General features: G+C 66.5%; 1 protein-coding gene across 2 annotated transcripts; it reads right to left on the bottom strand.

Annotated features, from left to right (window-relative positions):
• Positions 1-238: 238 nt before the first annotated feature.
• On the bottom strand, positions 239-17,072 carry BCAM (basal cell adhesion molecule (Lutheran blood group)). Of its 2 annotated transcripts, XM_067555318.1 has the most exons (16): positions 16,966-17,072; positions 12,495-12,622; positions 11,960-12,176; positions 11,274-11,344; positions 11,014-11,110; positions 10,689-10,871; positions 7,773-7,897; positions 7,535-7,691; positions 7,045-7,160; positions 6,605-6,746; positions 5,703-5,830; positions 4,405-4,543; positions 4,236-4,271; positions 3,413-3,560; positions 3,029-3,149; positions 239-2,837 (listed from the first exon to the last, which is right to left on the bottom strand). In XM_067555318.1, the coding sequence occupies exons 1-16, from the start codon at positions 17,042-17,044 to the stop codon at positions 2,832-2,834; spliced, it is 1,893 nt and encodes a 630-aa protein (XP_067411419.1). In that variant the 5' UTR covers positions 17,045-17,072; the 3' UTR covers positions 239-2,831. The 2 variants fall into 2 exon arrangements, with proteins under 2 accessions (XP_067411419.1, XP_067411418.1); XM_067555317.1 differs by lacking the exon at positions 16,966-17,072 and having other exon boundaries at positions 12,495-12,753.
• Between the last annotated feature and the right edge of the window lie 1,129 nt (positions 17,073-18,201).

Genomic DNA, 18,201 nt, shown 5'->3' with positions numbered 1-18,201 from the left:
GGCTGTGGCTGGATGACGCCTTGTCTGCAGCCCCCCCCCCCCCCCCTAGCTGCTGGCACCCGAAGGAGCTGGGCTCCCAGGATGGGCAGCAGCTGGCAGGGGTCATTGGCAGGAGATGGGCTGTGTCAGAATAACCCAGGCGCTGCCGCTCCAGGGGCCAGGTTGCAGCCGGATGCCTGGGTCCCTGCCCCTGTGCTGTGCGCTTCGCTCCAGGAGCACCAGCCAGGCTCAGCCGGACTGAGGGCCCTGGGTCTGACTCATGCCCATCTCACCGTAGGCCTAAGCTGGAAACAGGGGCCGGCGCTTTCAGCGAGGGTCCAGGCCCGTAGGATCACAGCAGCTGCTCCCTCCCCATTTGTCCGCCCCGCGTGTGGTCCCGGACAGGTGGAGGGACTGCGGGGGCAGCTGGAACTTGCCAGCTTTGTGCCGGCCACGCGGAGGGGACAATGGGCCATGGGAAGGGGGCTGGGCACTAAATGAGCAGCCTAAGGCACAGGGACGGGGGCTGCCCTGGAGCGCACACGGATGTGTGGGGTGGGGGGGCAGTGCAGTGCAGCACAGCTGGGAACCCCGGACGCCTGGGTTCTGTCCCGGGCCCTGGGCAGGGAGTGGGGTCCAGTGGTTAGAGCGGGGCGGGCGGAGGAAAGCAGCCCCCGGGGCAGCGGAGCTGCTGGCACGGCCAGTCACTGCGCAGGTTTCCCTAGCAGGGCCCCAGGGACCGGCAGGGGCGGAAACGCCTTTTCCAGTCCCTCTGCTAGGAACAGGCCTGGTGCAGGACAAAGGCACTGAGGTTCCCCCAGCAGCTTCCTTCCCCGGCGACGCGCAGGGCCCCCATGTACCCCGGGGGTGACGGGGCGCCCAGGGGCCATTCACAGCCCAGGCAGCGCAGGTGGAAAGAGGAGCCGGATGTGTCGCCAGCCTGGTGTCATTCCCGGCCCCCTCGTGCCCGGCTCTGGCCTTGGTTCGCCCAGCCCAGCAAAGCCCAGCATCCATCAGGACCCAGAGCCTGCCCCCCAGCCCATCCCCCACGCCGTGGGAAATCCCCCAGGGACTCGCCCCGCAGCCACATGCCAGCTGCTTCCCAGCAGCAGCAGGGCGGGGGGGGGGGGGGGCAGCGAGTTCAGTGGGGCCCAGGGGCAGGAAACCCCTTGGAGCAGGCGGAGCCCAGGCGGGGTGGGGGGCGGCACCATGTTTAATACCTAGACACGGGGCAGAGCAGGGGGGAGAGGGGGACAGCAGGCAGAATACAGGGGGCGGTGGAGCTGTGAGAGGGGGACCCACTGTCCCCATTTTATAGGGCCAGGTCTGCTCTGTGGGGCTCTGTCTCCTATAGGCACCGTGGACACCTCCCCCTCAGGCCCCATTTCTCACTCGCTGGCTGCTCACCTGGGGGGCAGCGGGGGGGGGGGTGCACATGGACTAGACAGACCAGCTGCGGCAGGGCAGGGGGGATTCACCCCGGCTGGAGCCCCACACCCCCACATATCAGCATCACCAAGGCTCTTGCTGGGAGGCAGCAGACCCTGCTGGGGGGCAGGGGGCAGCTCGCTGGCTGAGAAAAGGGGGCAGGATCCTAGCCTAACCCCGTCCCCTTCTGGCGGAGCTGGGGGGCGCCTCTGAGGTGGGGGAAGGGCTCTGGGAGTGGTGGGGCATCATCACCTGGGAAGACGGGGGCAGGATAATCCTGGGGGGATGGGGGAGAGGCCGTGATCCCTTCCCTAGGGCTGGGGGCAGGAAAGAGCCATAAATAGCCCCCACCTGGGCTCATGGGGGGAGGGGGCAGCTCCTCAGGGTGGGGGAGGGCTGGGGCCCCACTTTTTTCAGTAAGGGAGGGTGCCCACGGCCCATGGGTCCAAGTGTGGGGGGTGTCAGGGTGGGGGTCCCCCATTCTTTCAGTGGGGGAGGGTCTCCAGGCTCTGCAGGGGGCCCTGCTGTTTCCTGTGAGGGCTCAGCAGAACTACTGGGGGGGTGGCGGCGGCAGCAGCTGCTGGGGATCTTGTCCCCCCCCCCAGGACTCCCCCAGGTTCATTCCCCCGCTCTCAGCTCCAGCGCCCCCCCAGACAGTGCAGGAACACGAACACGCACCCCACGCCAGTGTCACAACTAGAGAAGGCCCCGGGGGGGGGGAGGGGCACAGATAGGAACAGACCCTTGGAGGACAGCAGAGCCCCCCCCAAAACACTGGGAAATAGAAACATTCACAGGCAGATACAAACACAACACCCGGGGGGGGGGGGGCGCAGGGGGCCCCTGCTCAAACATCTGGGGGGGACGGACATGACCTATAGCTGGGGGGCCCAGGGAAGGGCAGAGATGGGGGATGGGTGCTCCTGGGTGTATAAACTCGGGGGGGGGGCTGCTGGCAGGGGCAGTTGGACCCTGGGGGGGCTGTGCTGTGGGTAAAGGGGCACTGGTGCCACGGGGGGACAGATCCTGAGAGTGCCAGTGCTGGGGGCAGTGGACGAGAGCCGGGGGCGGGGGGGCAGGAGAGGGGCAAGGATGGAACATGCCCACATGGGCCTGATCCCCGTAGCTGCGGCCAGGTGAGGGTCTCCCCCGGTTCCAGCTGCTATGGGGAGAAGGGAGTCCGGGGGGGGGTCAGAGGAAGCCCCCCCCCGGTGGCATCTGAAAAAGCCTCTGGATAAAAAACCAGGCGTTGAAATAAAGAAGCGGGATGATGGAAAACGCCCCCAGCCCTTGGGCAGGAGACCCCCGGGGGGCACAGGGCAACGTCCGTCCGTCCATCTGTCCGTTGTCTTCTCCCAGCTGCAGTCCCAGCTCTTCTTCCTGCGGGGCAGCGTCCGGTCCAGCCGCTGCGCTGGGGGCAGGGCTCAGCACTGGGTGGAGAATCACACACTGGGTCCATGTCCCAACCCCCCCCGGGGAAAACTCCCCCCACGCACCCCCCACCTACGCCAGGGTCTCCCCCCATCTCCAAAGCTGCAGCCTGCAGTTCCTTCCCATCTCCCTCAGGCTGTCCCCCGCCACCTTATGGCCCCCCCCCCCCACCTCATGGTCCCCCCCTCACCTCGTGGCCCCTCTCGCCCCCGCCCCCAGTGCCGCTGGCGCTCAGCAGCCCCGTCTGCTCAGTCCGTTTGTCTGTCTTCATCTCCACGGCCGCGGCCGAGGCGCCGCCCTCCTGGGGGGTCCTGCAGGATGGATGGACAGGTGAGGCCCACAGCACACGGACAGGCAGAGGGGGACAAGGGGAATGCAGGGAGGCTATGGGGGGGCCACAGGCAGGGGATGAGGAGGGGTGGGGGAGTTCATGATGATTTCTCCCCTCCAGGGGGCTGCTCTGCGTGGGGGTGGGGCTGTGAGGGGTCGGGGTGGGGTGCTCCGGCTGGGTCGGGGCTTTGGGGGGTGGGGTGCTCCGGCTGGGTCAGAGGTTCGAGGGCGGGGGGTCACTCACAGCGATCTCTTCTCCCCCGCCCCGCAGGACAGGTGGCCCCGGCGCCGCATGCAGTAGAAGAAAGCGACGATGAGGAGCAGCAGCAGGACACAGACCACGACAGCCACCACCGCGGCGCTGCTGCCGGCCGGGGCCTCAGAGCCCCCCGCTGCAGGGAGAGAGGGGTGAGCCGGACGCCTGGGTCCCTACACGCCCCTCCTCCCCCCTCCCCGCTGCCCTGGCTCAGAGCCAGGCTGGCACTGCGCGGACCCAGCTAGCCCGTCTGGGCGGAGCAGGCGGGCTGGGTCCCGCAGCAGGAAGGGCTGAGCTGAGCTGAGCTGCCTGCACGACGGCCCAGGTAGGAGCTGCCGGGGCTGGGGGCTGGAGCGCGGCGCCGCGGGGGCCAGGCTGGGCTCAGGAATAAAGGGGCAGGGGCTGCTGAGCCTGGAGGGGGTCACAGGCCTGGCTCCCTGCCCCCACTCTGGGGTTTTGTCCAGACTCTTACTGAGGAAGGGGCGAGGCGCCGAGTGACCCGGCTGGACGCGGTGATGGAGACGGGGCAGGATGCCCTGCACCCTACGCATGCCCCCCTGCACTGCTGCCCCCTGGGGCTCAGCCCCCCCATCCTCCAGGCCCCCACCTGGGCAGCTCTGAGCTCGCTTCACCCCCTCCCCACATCCGCCAGCCGCCACCTGTCCGGTCCCCTGGGCAGCCTAGGCGAGGGGGAGGAATCAGTGGGGGCAGGAGACCCCGCGGGCACGGGCCTAGGATGCCCCCGTTGTGCCAGACACCGCCCTCAGGCTGGCAGCGTGGGGCAGGGCGTCCCGTGGGGGGGGGCACTCACCTGCCGGGGAGGAGGAGGGAGTTGCTGCTGGGGGCTCTGCAAGGGGAGACAGACAGACAGGTCAGAGCCCAGACGGAGATGCCCCCCACCGGCTCTGTCTCCCTGCTGCCCCGTCCCACCCCCCACTCCCCTCCCCAGCTCCTCCCTGCAGCCCCACCCCCGCACTCACCGATCTCCAGGGTGAAATGCTGCGTGGCCTCCCCGAACCTGTTCCTGGCCCGGCACCAGACCCCAGCCTGGGCCAGCGCCGGCGTCACCTCCACCGTCACCTCACTCGTCACCCGGCCGCCCGCGCTGCTCACCACCGGCTGCGGGGACACGTGGAGGGACCCTGACACTCTGCTGCGTCTACACTGGCCGCTCGGAACCGGCGCAAGGGACCAGATGTTTCCAAGCCTGGCCTTGAGCGTCTGCACTGCGCGTAACCTGGGCTATGGAGCCGGGCTCTGCCCCGGGCAAACACTTCCACACTGCGCATAACCTGGGCTACGGAGCCGGGTCCTGCCCCGGGCAAACACGTCCACACTGCGCGTAACCTGGGCTACGGAGCCGGGTCCTGCCCCGGGCTAACGCGTCCGCACTGCGCATAACCTGGGCTACGGAGCCAGGTCCTGCCCCGGGCAAACACTTCCACACTGCGCGTAACCTGGGCTACGGAGCCGGGCTCTGCCCCGGGCTAGTACGTCCACGCTGCGCGTAACCTGGGCTACGGAGCCGGGCTCTGCCCCGGGCTAACGCATCCGCACTGCGCTGTGCAGGCTGCGGCCCCACGGTGAAATGGCGGGGCCTGGCCAGTCCCGGCCAGTGAGGCGGGCTCCGCCTGTCCCGGCAGGGTCCTAGGACGGGGCTCCCCAGCGCTGGCTGACGCTGCACAGATGGCGTGTGTGGACGGAAGGGGGGGTCAGACCGGAGTCAGAGCCCGAGTTTAGTGTGCAGTGTGCACAGACCTGGTGGGGTCAGGGACACTCCCACTCCTCTGGCCCCCAAGTTCTCCCTCCCCTTTGAGGCTCTTCCAGCCACTCCTCCCCCATTAGACTGGGGGGTCGCTGCATCACCCTGGGAAGAGCCGCAGATCAGGCCCCCCCAGCACATGGGAGGGGGAGGGGGGCTCGACCTGCTCTGCCTCCCACTGCTCTGTGACCGGCCCAGGGCGTCACCCGCACACGAGCCCCCGCTAGAGGCTCACGCTGCAACCCCCCCAGCCGGGGTGTTCCAGGCTCTGCAGAGAGGCAGCCCCACTATGTGACCCCCTCACGGCCCCCAACGCTGCCCCCTGCCCGTTCCCAGCCCCCTCGCTCCCCACTCCGTCACAGCTCTGAAGTGCCGCTTGCAGCTGTCTCTAGAGCAGCTGGGCCGGGGGCGAGGGGGGAGGCCTGCAGGGTTGGGGCAGACCACCCCTCCCCCAGCCTGTGCCCCCCCCCATACTCTGAGACCCCTCCCCCTGCACCAATGCTCCTGCCCCCTCACCTTGGCCCCCGGCAGGCTCCAGCTGATCTGCGGCTCGGGGTGCCCCAGGGCAGAGCAGGTGAGCGGGATGTGCTGCCCCTCGGCTGGGAGCCGGAGCCGGCTCGGGCGCTCCTCCATCTCCGGCTTCCCTGGGGGAAGGGCAAAGTCAGAGATGGGGCCCCCCAGGCCTCCCACCGAGTCTGCCCTCCCAGCTGCCTGCACTCAGGGACCCACAGCTGGCCCCAAGGCCCCCTGGCATGGACCCCACCCCCATCCTGCCACCAGGTTACCCCCAGCCCAGCTCCTGACCCCAAGGAGCACCCCCTGCCCCCCAGGTTCTCCCATACCCTGGACACCAAGGTCCCCCGTCCCCAGCAGGGTGCCCCACACCCTGCCCCATCTCTAGGCATCACTGCCCCCCACCCCATAAGGGGACACCCCAGGGCCCTGTGCCCCCCAGCCTGGATCCCCCAGGGCTCCCGGCCACTCCAGGGCTGTGACCCCAGCCTATCACCCTGGGGGCAGAGGGGATAACTGGCTCCACCTGGCCCAGGGGCAGGGTAGGGCTGGAACGGGCGGGTCTGTGCCCACAACCCGCAGCGCCCGGCCGAGGCGGCTCAGGGGCGCGTCTGGAGGGTGGATTCTCGCTCTGAGGTTCCTGCCAACACAGGCTCTGCCAGAGCTCGAGGGCGCCAGGCGACCCCCCTTCCCCCCGGCCATCAGGGCGTGACTCATCTGTGCACCTGCCGGCCCAGCTAGCGGCCCCACAGGGCACCGGGCGCTCCCCGACATGGCTGCGCTGCTCCAGCTGCTCTGCTGCAGACGGGGCTTCGGGGATTCGAGGCACCGTGTAGATCCCCCAGATCTGCCACCCCACGCCCTGTCCCGCCCCACAGCCGTGCCCTGGGCAGGCAGCCCCCTACCTTCCACCGTAACCTGGACGCTCTGGTCCCGCTGCAGCCCCGGGACGCTGGGCACGGTGGCCTCGCAGCTGTAAGTGCCGCCCGTGTGGTACGAAGCCGAGCGCAGCGTGAGGGTGCCGCCGTGAGCCACGCGCTCCTTGCCCTGCAACGAGAGGGTGCTGGGCAGCAGGGGGGGCGGGGCGGGGGCTCTCCCCTCGCAGTCAGTGTGGCCCCCCAGGCCTGGCACAGTGCTAGGGGCCTGCGTAGCAGGAGGGGGCTCCGTAGGGGGCAGCTCCCCAGAATTAGGCATTAATTAGAGGGACCCAGAAAAATCACAATATAAACAGCCCCCGCGCCCCACCCCAGAGGTGACTGCATCTCAGCACTGGGGGGAGGGTCCCTGTATAAACAGGCCCCCCTCTGGGCCTGGCGGTATCTAGTCAAGCCCCTGTGGGTCTCACCTTCCTCCACACCAGTTTGGGGGTCTGGGAGCCCCGTGCGGAGCAGGTGACTGTGACGTCTCCACCCAGCGGCACCGTCACTTGTCTGCCTGGGTGCAGAGTCAGGGGGTCCAGGTCTGGGGGGAGAGAGAGAGGGGCAGGGATGGGCTAAGCTGGAAAGCAGAGGGTTCCCCAAAACATAGCCCTCCCCATCCCAAACCAGCCCCTGGGCACTCAGCCCAACCCCCATCAACTATCTCCCAGCAGCCCCTGGGGCACTCCCAGCAGAGGTGGGGGTGCGGGGGTGGCATATCTCCCAGCAGCCCCTGGGGCACTCCCAGCAGAGGTGGGGGTGGGGGGTGTGGCATATCTCCCAGCAGCCCCTGGGGCACTCCCAGTGGACGTGGGGGGGGGGGAGGATGGCGTATCTCCCAGCAGCCCCTGGGGCACTCCCAGCGGGGGGGGGGGGGGGGAGGATGGCGTCTCTCCCAGCAGCCCCTGGGGCACTCACAGTGGACGTGGATGGTCACCTCCTTCTCCAGCTGCACCTCGGAAGGGCTGTCGAAGTCCAGCACCTGGCACCGGTAGGTCCCGCTGTCGGCCCTGGAGACGCTGGGGAGGGTCAGGACCCCGTCCGGCTTGGCGGCCAGTTCCACGTCCTGGGGGCTCTGGGGGCAGGGGGCAGGTGTTCAGCGCAGCCCGGTACCCCCCATCCCACCCACCCCCCCCGGGCTGGGCGTCTGCGATACCTGCACGCGGTAGAAGACGTACTCCGGCTCAGGCTGCCCGTCCCCCCGGCACCGCAGCCGCACGTCGTCCCCCTCCGTGATCACCAGGGGGGACTCCAGCGCGAACTCCACGTTCTCCGTGAAATCTGGGGGCGAGGCGCGTCACGGGTCAGTTCACGCCCCTCCTCAGCGTGGGAACGGGGGGTCACGGAGCAGCAGCAGGCGTGCGAGCATGTGAACAAGTGCGTGCAAGGGTCTCTGCACAGATTGCACGGCCAGCAGGGACCTGCCCCCAGGACTCCCGCCGCGGCAGAGCTGCACACGCCCGTCTCCATTTCAAGGCCTGCAGCCGTGGAGAGACTCAGGGCTACGGAGCCTGTCACCACAAGGCAGGTCTCTAACCCATCAGCCATTCTCGTACCTCTTCTCTGACCCCGCCTCTGACCAAGCTCAGGTCTCCGCCGCGCTCGCACAGTGGGTCAAACACTTTAGGCGTCCCAGGATCGCGTTAGCTCGCGTGGCCGTGGAGTGACGTGCAGCAGCTCACCCGCCCGCCCCCAGTCTTTTCAGGGTCACCGCGTCCCACCCACTCCCCCACCCGGGCATGGCCGGCACCTTCGGGCCGTTTCCATTTAGCCACATTTAAATGCAGTCTTTGCGGGCGCCTCGTTTCCCGAGTGCCCCAGGCCTCTCGACTCGGTAACGTGTCCTCGTCGTCATGGGCCACAGCCCGACATGTGTCATTTGCAACTTTCCCAGTGACGATTCTAGGTTTTCTTCCAAGTGATTGATAAAGATGCAAACCAGCGCAGGGCCCACAACGACCCCTGCAGGACCCCCTGGGACCCCCCGGCTCGAGGCCTGTTCCTGTTCTCGGCACATCCTGAGCCCTATCGGAGCTGATGTGAGCAACGTGCATTTTACATCTTTCGAGATTCTTAACCACAATGTCATGCGGGGCCAAGCCAAAAGCCACACGGACGTCGAAGTGCGTTACATCGACAGCGCTACCATCAGCAATCAAACTTGTCATCTCGTCAAACCAGATAGCAAGCTAGCCTGAGATCTGCATTGACTACCTGACCCGACTTGAATTCCTTATTAATAATTAAATTACAGAGGGACCTAGACAAACTGGAGGATCGGCCCAAAAGAAATCTGCTGAGGTTCAACAAGGACAAGTGCAGAGTCCTGCACTTAGGATGGAAGAATCCCATGCACAGCTACAGACTGGGGACCAACGAGCTAGGCAGCAGCTCTGCAGAAAAGCACCTGGGAGTAACAAGCTGGAGATGACTCAGCAGTGTGCCCTGGGTGCCAGGAAGGCTAATAGCATATTGGGCTGCATTAGTAGGAGCATTGCCAGCAGATGCCTCTATTCTGCCTCTATTGCCAGCAATGCCTCTATTCGGCACTGGTGAGGCAGCATTTGGAGTATTGTGTCCAGTTTTGGGCCCCCCATTACAAAAAGGATGTGGAGAAGTTGGAGAGAGTCCAGTGGAGGGTAACACAAATGATGAGGGGGCTGGAGCACAAGACTTATGGGGAGAGGCTGAGGGAACTGGGCTTGTTTAGTCTGCAGAAGAGAAGAGTGAGGAGGGATTTGGTAGCAGCCAGCGACTACCTGAAGGGGGTTCCAGGGAGGCTGGAGCTAGGCTGGTCTCACAGTGGCAAACGACAGAACAAGGAGCAATGGACTCAAGCTGCAGTGGGGCAGGTCTAGGGTGGATATAAGGGGGTGGTGAAGCACTGGGATGGGTTACTAGGGAGGTGGGGGAATCTCCATCTTCAGAGGTTTTTAAGGCCTGGCTTGACACAGCCCTGGCTGGGATGATTTAGCTGAGGTTGGTCCTGCTTTGAGCAGGGGCTGGACTAGACACCTCCTGGGTCCCTTCCACCCCTCGTCTTCTCTGGTTCTAAGTCCTATAACAGCTACTCCGTTATTCTGCCCAGGATCAATGTCAGGCTGACAGGTCTAAAATGTACCCTTTTTAAAAATTGGTGCCACATTTGCTTCCTTCCAGTCACCTGGAACTTCCCCAGTGCTCAAAGACTTATTGAAAATCAGCATTAAGGATCCAGCCAGCTCCTTTTAACTCCTGGACGTGAGTTACCTGGCTCTGCTGACTGAAAAGGTCTGACTTTAGTAGCTTTTGTTCAACATCCTCCAGAGATCCCAGGGCAATGGACAGAATGGTATTACCGTGTGGTAAGAGTATATCATCCATTTCATCGCCAGATACTGCACAGAAATATTTATTGGACACTTCTGCCTTTTTTGCATTATTAGTGATAATTCTACCATATCCATCTAGTAATGGATTTGTCAGGATTATTTTTGTTCCTAATATATTTTTTTAAACTCTTTATTGTCCTTAACTCTGCATGCCCCAGATGTCTCCTAGTGTCCCTTGGCTTCCCTTATCAATTTTCTACAATTCCCAACTTTTGATTTATATTTATTCCAATCAACTTCACCCTCCTTCATTTTTTTAAATGATATATACTGTATAGTTTGCTTCCCCTCTCAATGTGGTTGGGCTTTTAATTAGCACAGCTTTCTTCCTCACTTGTGGGATTGCATGATTTTGGACATCACATAAATTGTTCTTAAATTATTCCTCGGCCTCTGTGCAGCAGTTGTGAGATGCTTGTGCAAGCCCCATCCTGCACATACACGAGGCAGAGCCACTGGGACACGTGTGAGGGTGGAGGCTGCGGGCAGGGCTGCGTGCACAGCTCAGTGTCTGGCTGAATGTCTCACACACCGTACTGCCTTCACTGGTGCTCATGTCAGGAGCAGTGCCCATGCAAATGTGGCGGCCCTGCGCGTGCGCGCACAAACACTCGTGCAAGGCTCGTGTCCTCATGCACACGCCACGCCGGCACCCTCGGCGCAGCCAGCCCCGTTTGAGTGTGGCGGGGGGGGGTACTCACAGTGCAGCATGAGGCTGAAGGGCTCCGAGGTGGCGTTGCCCACCTGCCCCCGGGGCAGCGGGTACCGGACCAGGCAGCGGAACTCAGCGTCCTTGTCGGCTTTGCTGGGGCGCAGGTAGAGGGTGCTGGACACGGACTGCAGCCCCGAGGCCTCCTTCACGGTGCGAGACACCATGTACATGTCTGGGGGAGAGCGCGGGGGGGTGAGGAGGGACGGGCAGCCCAGGTAGGAAGTGGGGAACTTGGCTGCCGGGGCAGCTGGCGAGGGGCAGCGGGGGAGCTGGAGGGGGCCCAGCAGCACCGGGGGGGGAGGGGTCTCTGTTACCATCGTTGCGTTCGCTGGGGACCCTCAGCGGGGTCCCATCCTTGAACCAGGCGATGGCGGGGGCGGGGTTGGCATTCCGGCTGCTGCAGGTGGCGATCTGGGCACAGACACACGGCATCACGCCCAGCACAGCCCCCGGTGCCCCCCCGCCCGAGGCAGGCCCCAGAGCGCTGGGTCCCAGTGACCCCAATGGCCTGTGGAACCTGAGCCCCACCCGTTCCCTGCTCCTCCCCCAGGGAAGGACCCGCCCAGCCCTGCACCTCTGACACTGACGACTCCGTCACGGACAGGATCCCGGGGTTCCTCGTGAGCTCAGGGGCCTCGGGGGGCTCTGCGGGAGGAGAGGGAGGAGAAGGCACTTGGGGGGCAGCTACGGAGAACAGGGCCAGTGAGCGTGCGTGTGTGCGCTGCAGAACCCCCCAGGGAAGGGGCTTCAGTGCGATGGAGGCACAAGCAGCCTGGGCCACAGGTCACACGTGTGGATGCAGGTGCAAGGGACAGGTGTGCGAGGGGCTGGTGTGTGAGGGGCTGGTGTGCGAGGGGCTGGTGAGCAGGACCCGGGCCCTGCCCAGGGAGCTGAGCCAGAGGCAGCTGCACGGGTGGAGCCGGCACCAGCTCAGACACCCCCCACATCCCGCCCCCCATTTCCAGTCCCAGCTGCTTCCACACGCTCCATCCAGCTCCAGCAGCAAGGGGGCAGAGGCCAGCAGGCTGGCTGAACTGGAGTGGGGGGCAGTGGGGGGCTGAGGGAAGGGGGTGCAGTGTCTGGGGGGCAGTATCGGGGAGTGGGGGGCGGGGGGCAGTGGGGGGCTGAGGGAAGGGGGTGCAGTGTCTGGGGGGCAGTATTGGGGAGTGGGGGGCACATCCCCAGGGCAGTGTCAGCGGGAGATGAGGGGTGCACGCAGTGGGGCCAGGACAGCTGGGGGTGCTGGGGGAGGGGTCTCACCGTACACCCGGAGTTGGGCCACCCCCTCGGCGCTGCCGGCCGCGCCCGCCGTCACCTGGCAGGAGAAGGGCCTCTCGTCGCTCACGTCGGCCTTCGGCAGGACCAGGCCGAGGTCGGGGTCCAGGGAGACGCGGCTTGAGTACTCGGTGCCCTGGTCTGCCCCCCCGCGGCCCTCCTCGCTGTAAACCACACGGCGCCGCTGCCCGTCCCGCTCCGTCTGGGGGGCAGAGTTAGTGACTGTCCCCCTCGCACACGCAAGCACGTGGGCTCCACCCCAACACCCCCTTGCACCCGTGCGCCTGGGATCTGCCCCCAATGCGCCCCGCGCACACATGCACGCAGCATTCACGTCACACCCAGCCCCCCTCACCTGTGGGATTCTCACACCTCCTTTCAGCACAACTGGATTCCCCCCCACGGCCCCACCACATACAGTGAGACACACGTACCCCTCCCCCCACAGCCCCTCAGGACTCACACCAGCCCCCATCACACCCTCCCCCGGCCGCTCACCAGCGCGTGCCGGGATACTCACGATGAACCATTCCACCAGGCGGGCGCCGGGCGCCCCGGTGACGCTGTGCGTGCAGGGGATGGTGACCGGGGATCCCAGCATCACCTCGACCTGCGCTGGCACCGAGACCTGCACCATGGCCAGGCCGCCTGGGGGGCAGAGCAGGGGTGGGGGCGTGAGACGGGGCCAATACCTCCCCCATCGTGGTGCCGGCGTCCTCCCTACAGCCACGATTGCTCCTCCCGCCACAGGTCCCATATCCCCCTCCTCCTGCCCCAGAGAACCCATCGCCGGGGGTGGCCAAACTCACTGCCCCCCCGAGCCCCTCCCCGCCCGGCAGAACCCGCCTGCCCCAGGGCACAAGCTCCGTGCTCCCCTGCTCCAGCTGGTAGGCGGGGTGGGGGGGGGGGGCACCGGGGACTCCCCGAGCTTCACTTGAACTGCGAAAGAGCCTGCCACGGTGTGTCCCCCCACACCCCTTCCTTCCCCTCACAGCCCAGCCTCCTCTTCACCCCCCCTCCAGGACCCCCCACGCTGCAGGTCTCAGGAGTGAGGGGGAGCACGGTGGGGGTGGGGGGAGGGAGCGGGGCGGTGAAGGGGGTGGGGGGCCAGCATCAGCCGCCAGCAGCTGTTTGAGATTCCAGGCCCGGCGGGCTAAGCCAGGTCTTTGTTCCAGGATAAAACCCGGAGGGGGGCGCAGACGAATGCCAGAAGCACTCAGTGCCAGGGACACAGTGGGGACAGACAGACAGACCCTGGGGGGGGGAGAGACGGACAGAGGGAAGTGATGAGGCAGGGCAGAAGTGGGAGGTTATGGGACGGGGAGGTGCGGAGCCCCCTGCCTGGCACCGAGGGGGCATGGGCAGCACTTGGCACACGGGCAACGCTTGACTTGTTTCCCTGCCTGGCAGCGGCCTGGTGATGAGATGTGCAACGGGCTCCTCGCTGGCTGGGCGTGTAACACACACCCAGGAACACTGACGCACACACACTGGCCATGCCCCATGCACACTCACAAGCATGTTTCGTACACTCAGGCACGTGCGCCGGAAACAGACCCCGTTCGCACCGTCCCATACGACTGTGCACACTCCCCGGCTCTGTCCACGAGGCCCCCGCGCCCCCGCGCCCTCCTGACCATGCTGCCGGCTCCGGCACCAGAGACCGGCCCAGCTGGGTCCCAGGGCTCCCCTCCCGCCCCAGGCGTGTGCAGCGAGAACAGGGCAAAAGAATGAACTGGGCACAGATCTCGCTGGGCTGGTTTAGTCGGGGCTGGTCCTGCTCTGAGCGGGGGGGGGCGCTAGATACCTGCTGGGGCCGCGTCCTACCCTCTTCTTCCATGACTCTGTGATCTATGGGGGGCAGGCACAGACCCCACGGCACTCAGGGGCAGGGGGTACAAGGCCTGGTTCTAGCGCCCAGGGGTACAAACCCCATAGTGGAAGGGGGATTGATCTCCGTGCTCGTGCACGGGGGCGGGGGAGAGGATCTCCGTGCTCGTGCACGGGGGGACTGTATGTGATTTTTCTGTGCTCACCAGGCTGCAGGAGCTCAGGCCGGGGGGGGAGTCGGGGGGGCTGGGGTTTCAGGGTGTAGGTGAGAAATGGGGGTGGGCGTTTTGCAGACATTTGATTCCTCTCCCTCTGCTCCCCTTCCCCCGTCTGTCCCCCCCCCACTCCCGCCAGCTGAGGCCCTACCCCCATCGTCTGGGCACCGGCAGGGGCGGCTGGCGAGGGGGGGCCATGACAGATTAGCCTCGTTAGCAGACCCCCACGGGGGAAAGGATGGTGACAGCTGTCGCCTGCAAGTCCCTGGCCACGCCAGGCACAAGCCATGGGGCCAGAGGAAGGCTATGAGGCAGGGGCAGGATTAGAGCCCCCCCACCACTGCCCCACATGCGGGGGGGGGAGAAGTCTGAATAAATCCCAGACTCTGCCTCCCTTATAACAAAGGGCGTCAGGGACAGGAGAGAACCCAGGAGTCCGGGCTCCCAGCCCTTCCCCTGGCTCTAACCCACTAGCCCTCACTCTCCTCCCACAGCCAGGATGGAACCCAGGTGTCCGGCCCCCCCCCCCCCCCCCAGGCCTCTGCTCTATAGACACTGTGCCCAGCTGGTTTCAGAGCCCAGTGGGGGGGGGGAGTGTTCTTCTCTTCAGTGCCCAGGCTGCAGATGCTGGCAGATTATGCCCCCTCCCAGCGGGGTTGCCCTGGGTAGGCCAGGGGGCTGGGAGATCTAGGGCTGCAGAGTATTGGAGAGGAAGAGGTTATGGGTCCAGGCCGGCAGGAAGGAGCTGGGAGCAAATTAAAGAGTAACAGGTGCGGCCGCCCCAGGGCCCAGCTGTCACTGCCTGAAACCCGCCGGGCAGCCAAGGGAGGGGTGGGGGGAGAACAGGGCTGGGGCCCCCCTCCCCTCTGCACAGAGCGGGCCCAATCCCTCCGCCACACACAGACGGGCGTCTGCTCCCACAGGTGTGCACGAGGGCTGTGTGCGCGAGGGCCCAGCCAGGGGCCACGCGTGTGCCCAGGGCACAGGACACACTGGTACGTGCGTGCCCAGGGCCCAGCTACCCCATCCAGACGTGTGCCTGGGGCACAGGACCCACTGGTACGTGCGTGCCCAGGGCCCAGCTACCCCATCCAGACGTGTGCCCGGGACACAGGACCCACTGGTACGTGCGTGCCCAGAGCTCAGCTACCCCATCCAGACGTGTGCCCGGGGCACAGGACCCACTGGTACGTGCGTGCCCAGGGCCCAGCTACCCCATCCAGACGTGTGCCCGGGGCACAGGACCCACTGGTACGTGCGTGCCCAGGGCCCAGCTACCCCATCCAGACGTGTGCCCGGGACACAGGACCCACTGGTACGTGCGTGCCCAGGGCCCAGCTACCCCATCCAGACGTGTGCCCGGGGCACAGGACCCACTGGTACGTGCGTGCCCAGGGCCCAGCTACCCCATCCAGACGTGTGCCCGGGGCACAGGACCCACTGGTACGTGCGTGCCCAGGGCCCAGCTACCCCATCCAGACGTGTGCCCGGGACACAGGACGCACTCAGGGTGAGGTGCGTGCGCAGGAGCAGGGCGCACTCCACTCCTCCGTGTGCGAGGGGAGAGCTCGAGACACGTCCCTGCACGTCCATCCAGCCACGGGCACAGCCCGCCCGGCTGTGCGACCCCCGGGGCTCTGGCGCCTGGTTCTCCCCTCTCCGCGTCTGTTCTTTGCACCAGCCCTGCCCGGCCCCGGCTCCCCCCGCGGCCCATGCTGCCGTGAGAAAGGCCAGGACCAAGGTCCGGCTATGAATAGCCTCACCGGCCCCCAGGGCCCAGAGCGGCTAGAAATAACCTGGCAGAGACTTTTCTCCTGGCTGGGGGGGAGGGGCTGTTTATAGCTCTGCGCCCAGGGCCAAGGGCTGCATGGCAGGCGGCCCCCAGCTGCCCTGGCTAATTAACACAGGGCCTGGGCGGGCACCTCTGCCACACAGAGCTACACCCCACACCTGCTCCCTGGCCCTCGGCCACACTCGAGTCCCCCGTTTGCTCAGCCCCTGGGGCTGCGCCAGGACCTAGCTGCTCCGTGCTGGGGCGGCCAGACAGACAGACAGGGGCGGGGAGGCGGGAAGCTCTCGCAAGGAGCCAGGAATGCAGGAGGCAGGAGAAGAGCAAACAACGGGCTGGGGCATGTTTGAGTAGAGGGCCTCGGCGGGGCGGGGCGGGGGCATCTCCTGAACCCCCCCCCCCAGCATCCCTTCCTCATTCCAGCTGCCCCAACCCCCGCCAGCCCCTGACACCCACAGAGCCCGGAGCCAGGGCGCGACCTCTGCATTCCAGGGGCTGGGCGCCAGGACTCCTGGGCTCTAGCCTGGCTCGGGGAGGGGAGCCTGGGGGGCAGGACTCCTGGGTTCCATGCCCCGTGCACCCACACACACACACAACTGTAGTGGCTTTTCTTATCGTGTCACTTGGCTCGCCAATCGCTCACACACAGTCCCGGCTAGGCTGAGCTGGGCGGGCAGGTGCTGGCGGGCAGCTGTTAGAAGGGGCCCGGGGGGGGGGAGGGGACTTGTGGGGGGAAGGGGGCATAAGGGATGCGAGGGGGAGATTCCCTAAATCCCCTTTTACCTTCCCAGACCCCTTTGCTCGCCCCACTGCTTTCAAAGCGTTAATGAAAGGGGGTCTGAGACCCACGGCCAGCTCCAAAGACCACAGCCGGGGGAGGCTGAGCCATCACCCCCCAAATTCTGCCCCCCAGCTACCCCTCCCCCGCTACCCCCCCGCCCTCAGGCCCACTCGGGGAGGAGGGTCCCGCCCCGGCAATGACTGATCCAGGCCCGGGCCGGGAGGGGGGCAGGCGAGGGGCTCGCAGATGTCACCCCAACAGGCCAGGCTGAAGTTCACCTGCAGGAGGGGGGCGCTGGGCAGAGGCTGCCGCGGGGAGCGGGGGGGCCCGGGCGCACGGTGAGGGGCGCACGGGGCCGGGCCGGGCCGGTACCTACCTGGGCAGCCGATCAGAGCCAGAAGCAGGAGGCCCCGCAGCGGGCAGCGGTCCCGGCTGGGGTCCGGGTCCGGGGCCATGGTGCCCGAGCTGGGTCCGCGGCTCCGAGCGACTGGAACTGACTAGCTCCGAGCCAGGCCCCCGCAGCCCCGCCCCGCCCGCAGCCCCCGAGCCTCGCCCGCCCCGCCCCCTGCCTCGCCCCGCCCCCAAGCACCCATCTGCTCCAGAGAGGCGGGGCAGGGAGTCCCTGGGACCCCCCACCCCAGCACTGCCCCCCCAGCCTCGCCCCGCCCCGCCCCCAGTGCAAGGCCAGACCCCGCCCGGCTCCCCTCGAAGCCTCCAGCACCAGGCGGGCTTAACCTGCGCCCTGCTCGCACCCGGACAGACACCGGCCGCCAGCCCGCCCGGGTCAGGAGCTGCACAGGGTGGGCTGGAGCGGGGGAGGGGGAACCGAGCCAGGACTCCTGGGTTCTACCTGGGCCTGCCAGGCTCCGTTTACCAGTCCGCCAGCACCAGAGACTCTAGGCCGTCTGGTGTATGGAGCCCACGGGCCTGGGTCAGACCCTGGAGTCCCGGCTCCCAGCCCCCCGCACAATCCACTGGACCCCCCTCCACTCCCAGAGCCAGGGGCCGGACCCAGGCATCCCAGCTCCCAGCCCCCAATGCAAGCCCACCCCCGCCCGCTGCCTGACCTCTCTGCTCTCAACGTGCTGCCACCTGCCCTCGCCTTCCCGCCCGAGGGGACCCAGAGCCGCACAGCCACGTGCCTGTCTCAGGGACTGGGGGCAGAGGGTGTGGTGCGTGTGCAAAGGGAGGGGGTGGGCAATGGGGCAGGGGGCCTTTCCCCTCCCATGGGTGCCAGCTTTGTCTGGCCTCAGGGCCATGGGGGGTGGGGCACTGGGTGGGCTGGGGACGCATGTTCTCCCCTGCCTGCCCTCTGCATCCTGGGCCAGAGCCAAGGCCGGGGCGGGGGGGAGGGGCTGGGTTGCCAGCCCGGAGCTGGGGGATTAACGGCAGAGCCGCCCAGCACACTGCGGATCACGAGTCGGGGGCATCAGAGACAAGCTAGTGCAGGGCCCTCCCCCCGCCCTGGATCCGCTCCATGCGCCTGGGTCCCTTTGTGTTAGGGAGACTGTAATCTGAGCCGCTAAACCTGGCCGCCAGGCATGCTGGGGAGTGTGTGTGTGGGTGTGTGTGTGTCTGTGAGAGAGAGAGAGAGACACCAGGCAGGTGAGTG

The sequence above is a fragment of the Emydura macquarii genome, unplaced genomic scaffold, assembly GCF_026122565.2.
Source record: "Emydura macquarii macquarii isolate MOO-44397 ecotype Brisbane River unplaced genomic scaffold, CSIRO-AGI_Emac_v2 contig_1626, whole genome shotgun sequence".
Taxonomy (NCBI): Eukaryota; Metazoa; Chordata; order Testudines; family Chelidae; genus Emydura; species Emydura macquarii.
Note: the sequence above shows the minus strand (reverse complement) of the source record. Positions and strands in the feature narration are given on the sequence as shown.

Excerpts from the sequence above, each read along its gene's own strand:
- BCAM (XM_067555317.1), bottom strand. The coding sequence starts at position 12,731 with ATGGGACCTGTGGCGGGAGGAGCAATCGTGGCTGTAGGGAGGACGCCG. Across the intron at positions 11,111-11,273 it reads CGGAGTCGTCAGTGTCAGAG|ATCGCCACCTGCAGCAGCCG; the intron begins GTGCAGGGCTGG and ends GTCTGTGCCCAG. Across the intron at positions 7,161-7,534 it reads GGTGACCATCCACGTCCACT|ACCTGGACCCCCTGACTCTG; the intron begins GTGAGTGCCCCA and ends CTCTCCCCCCAG.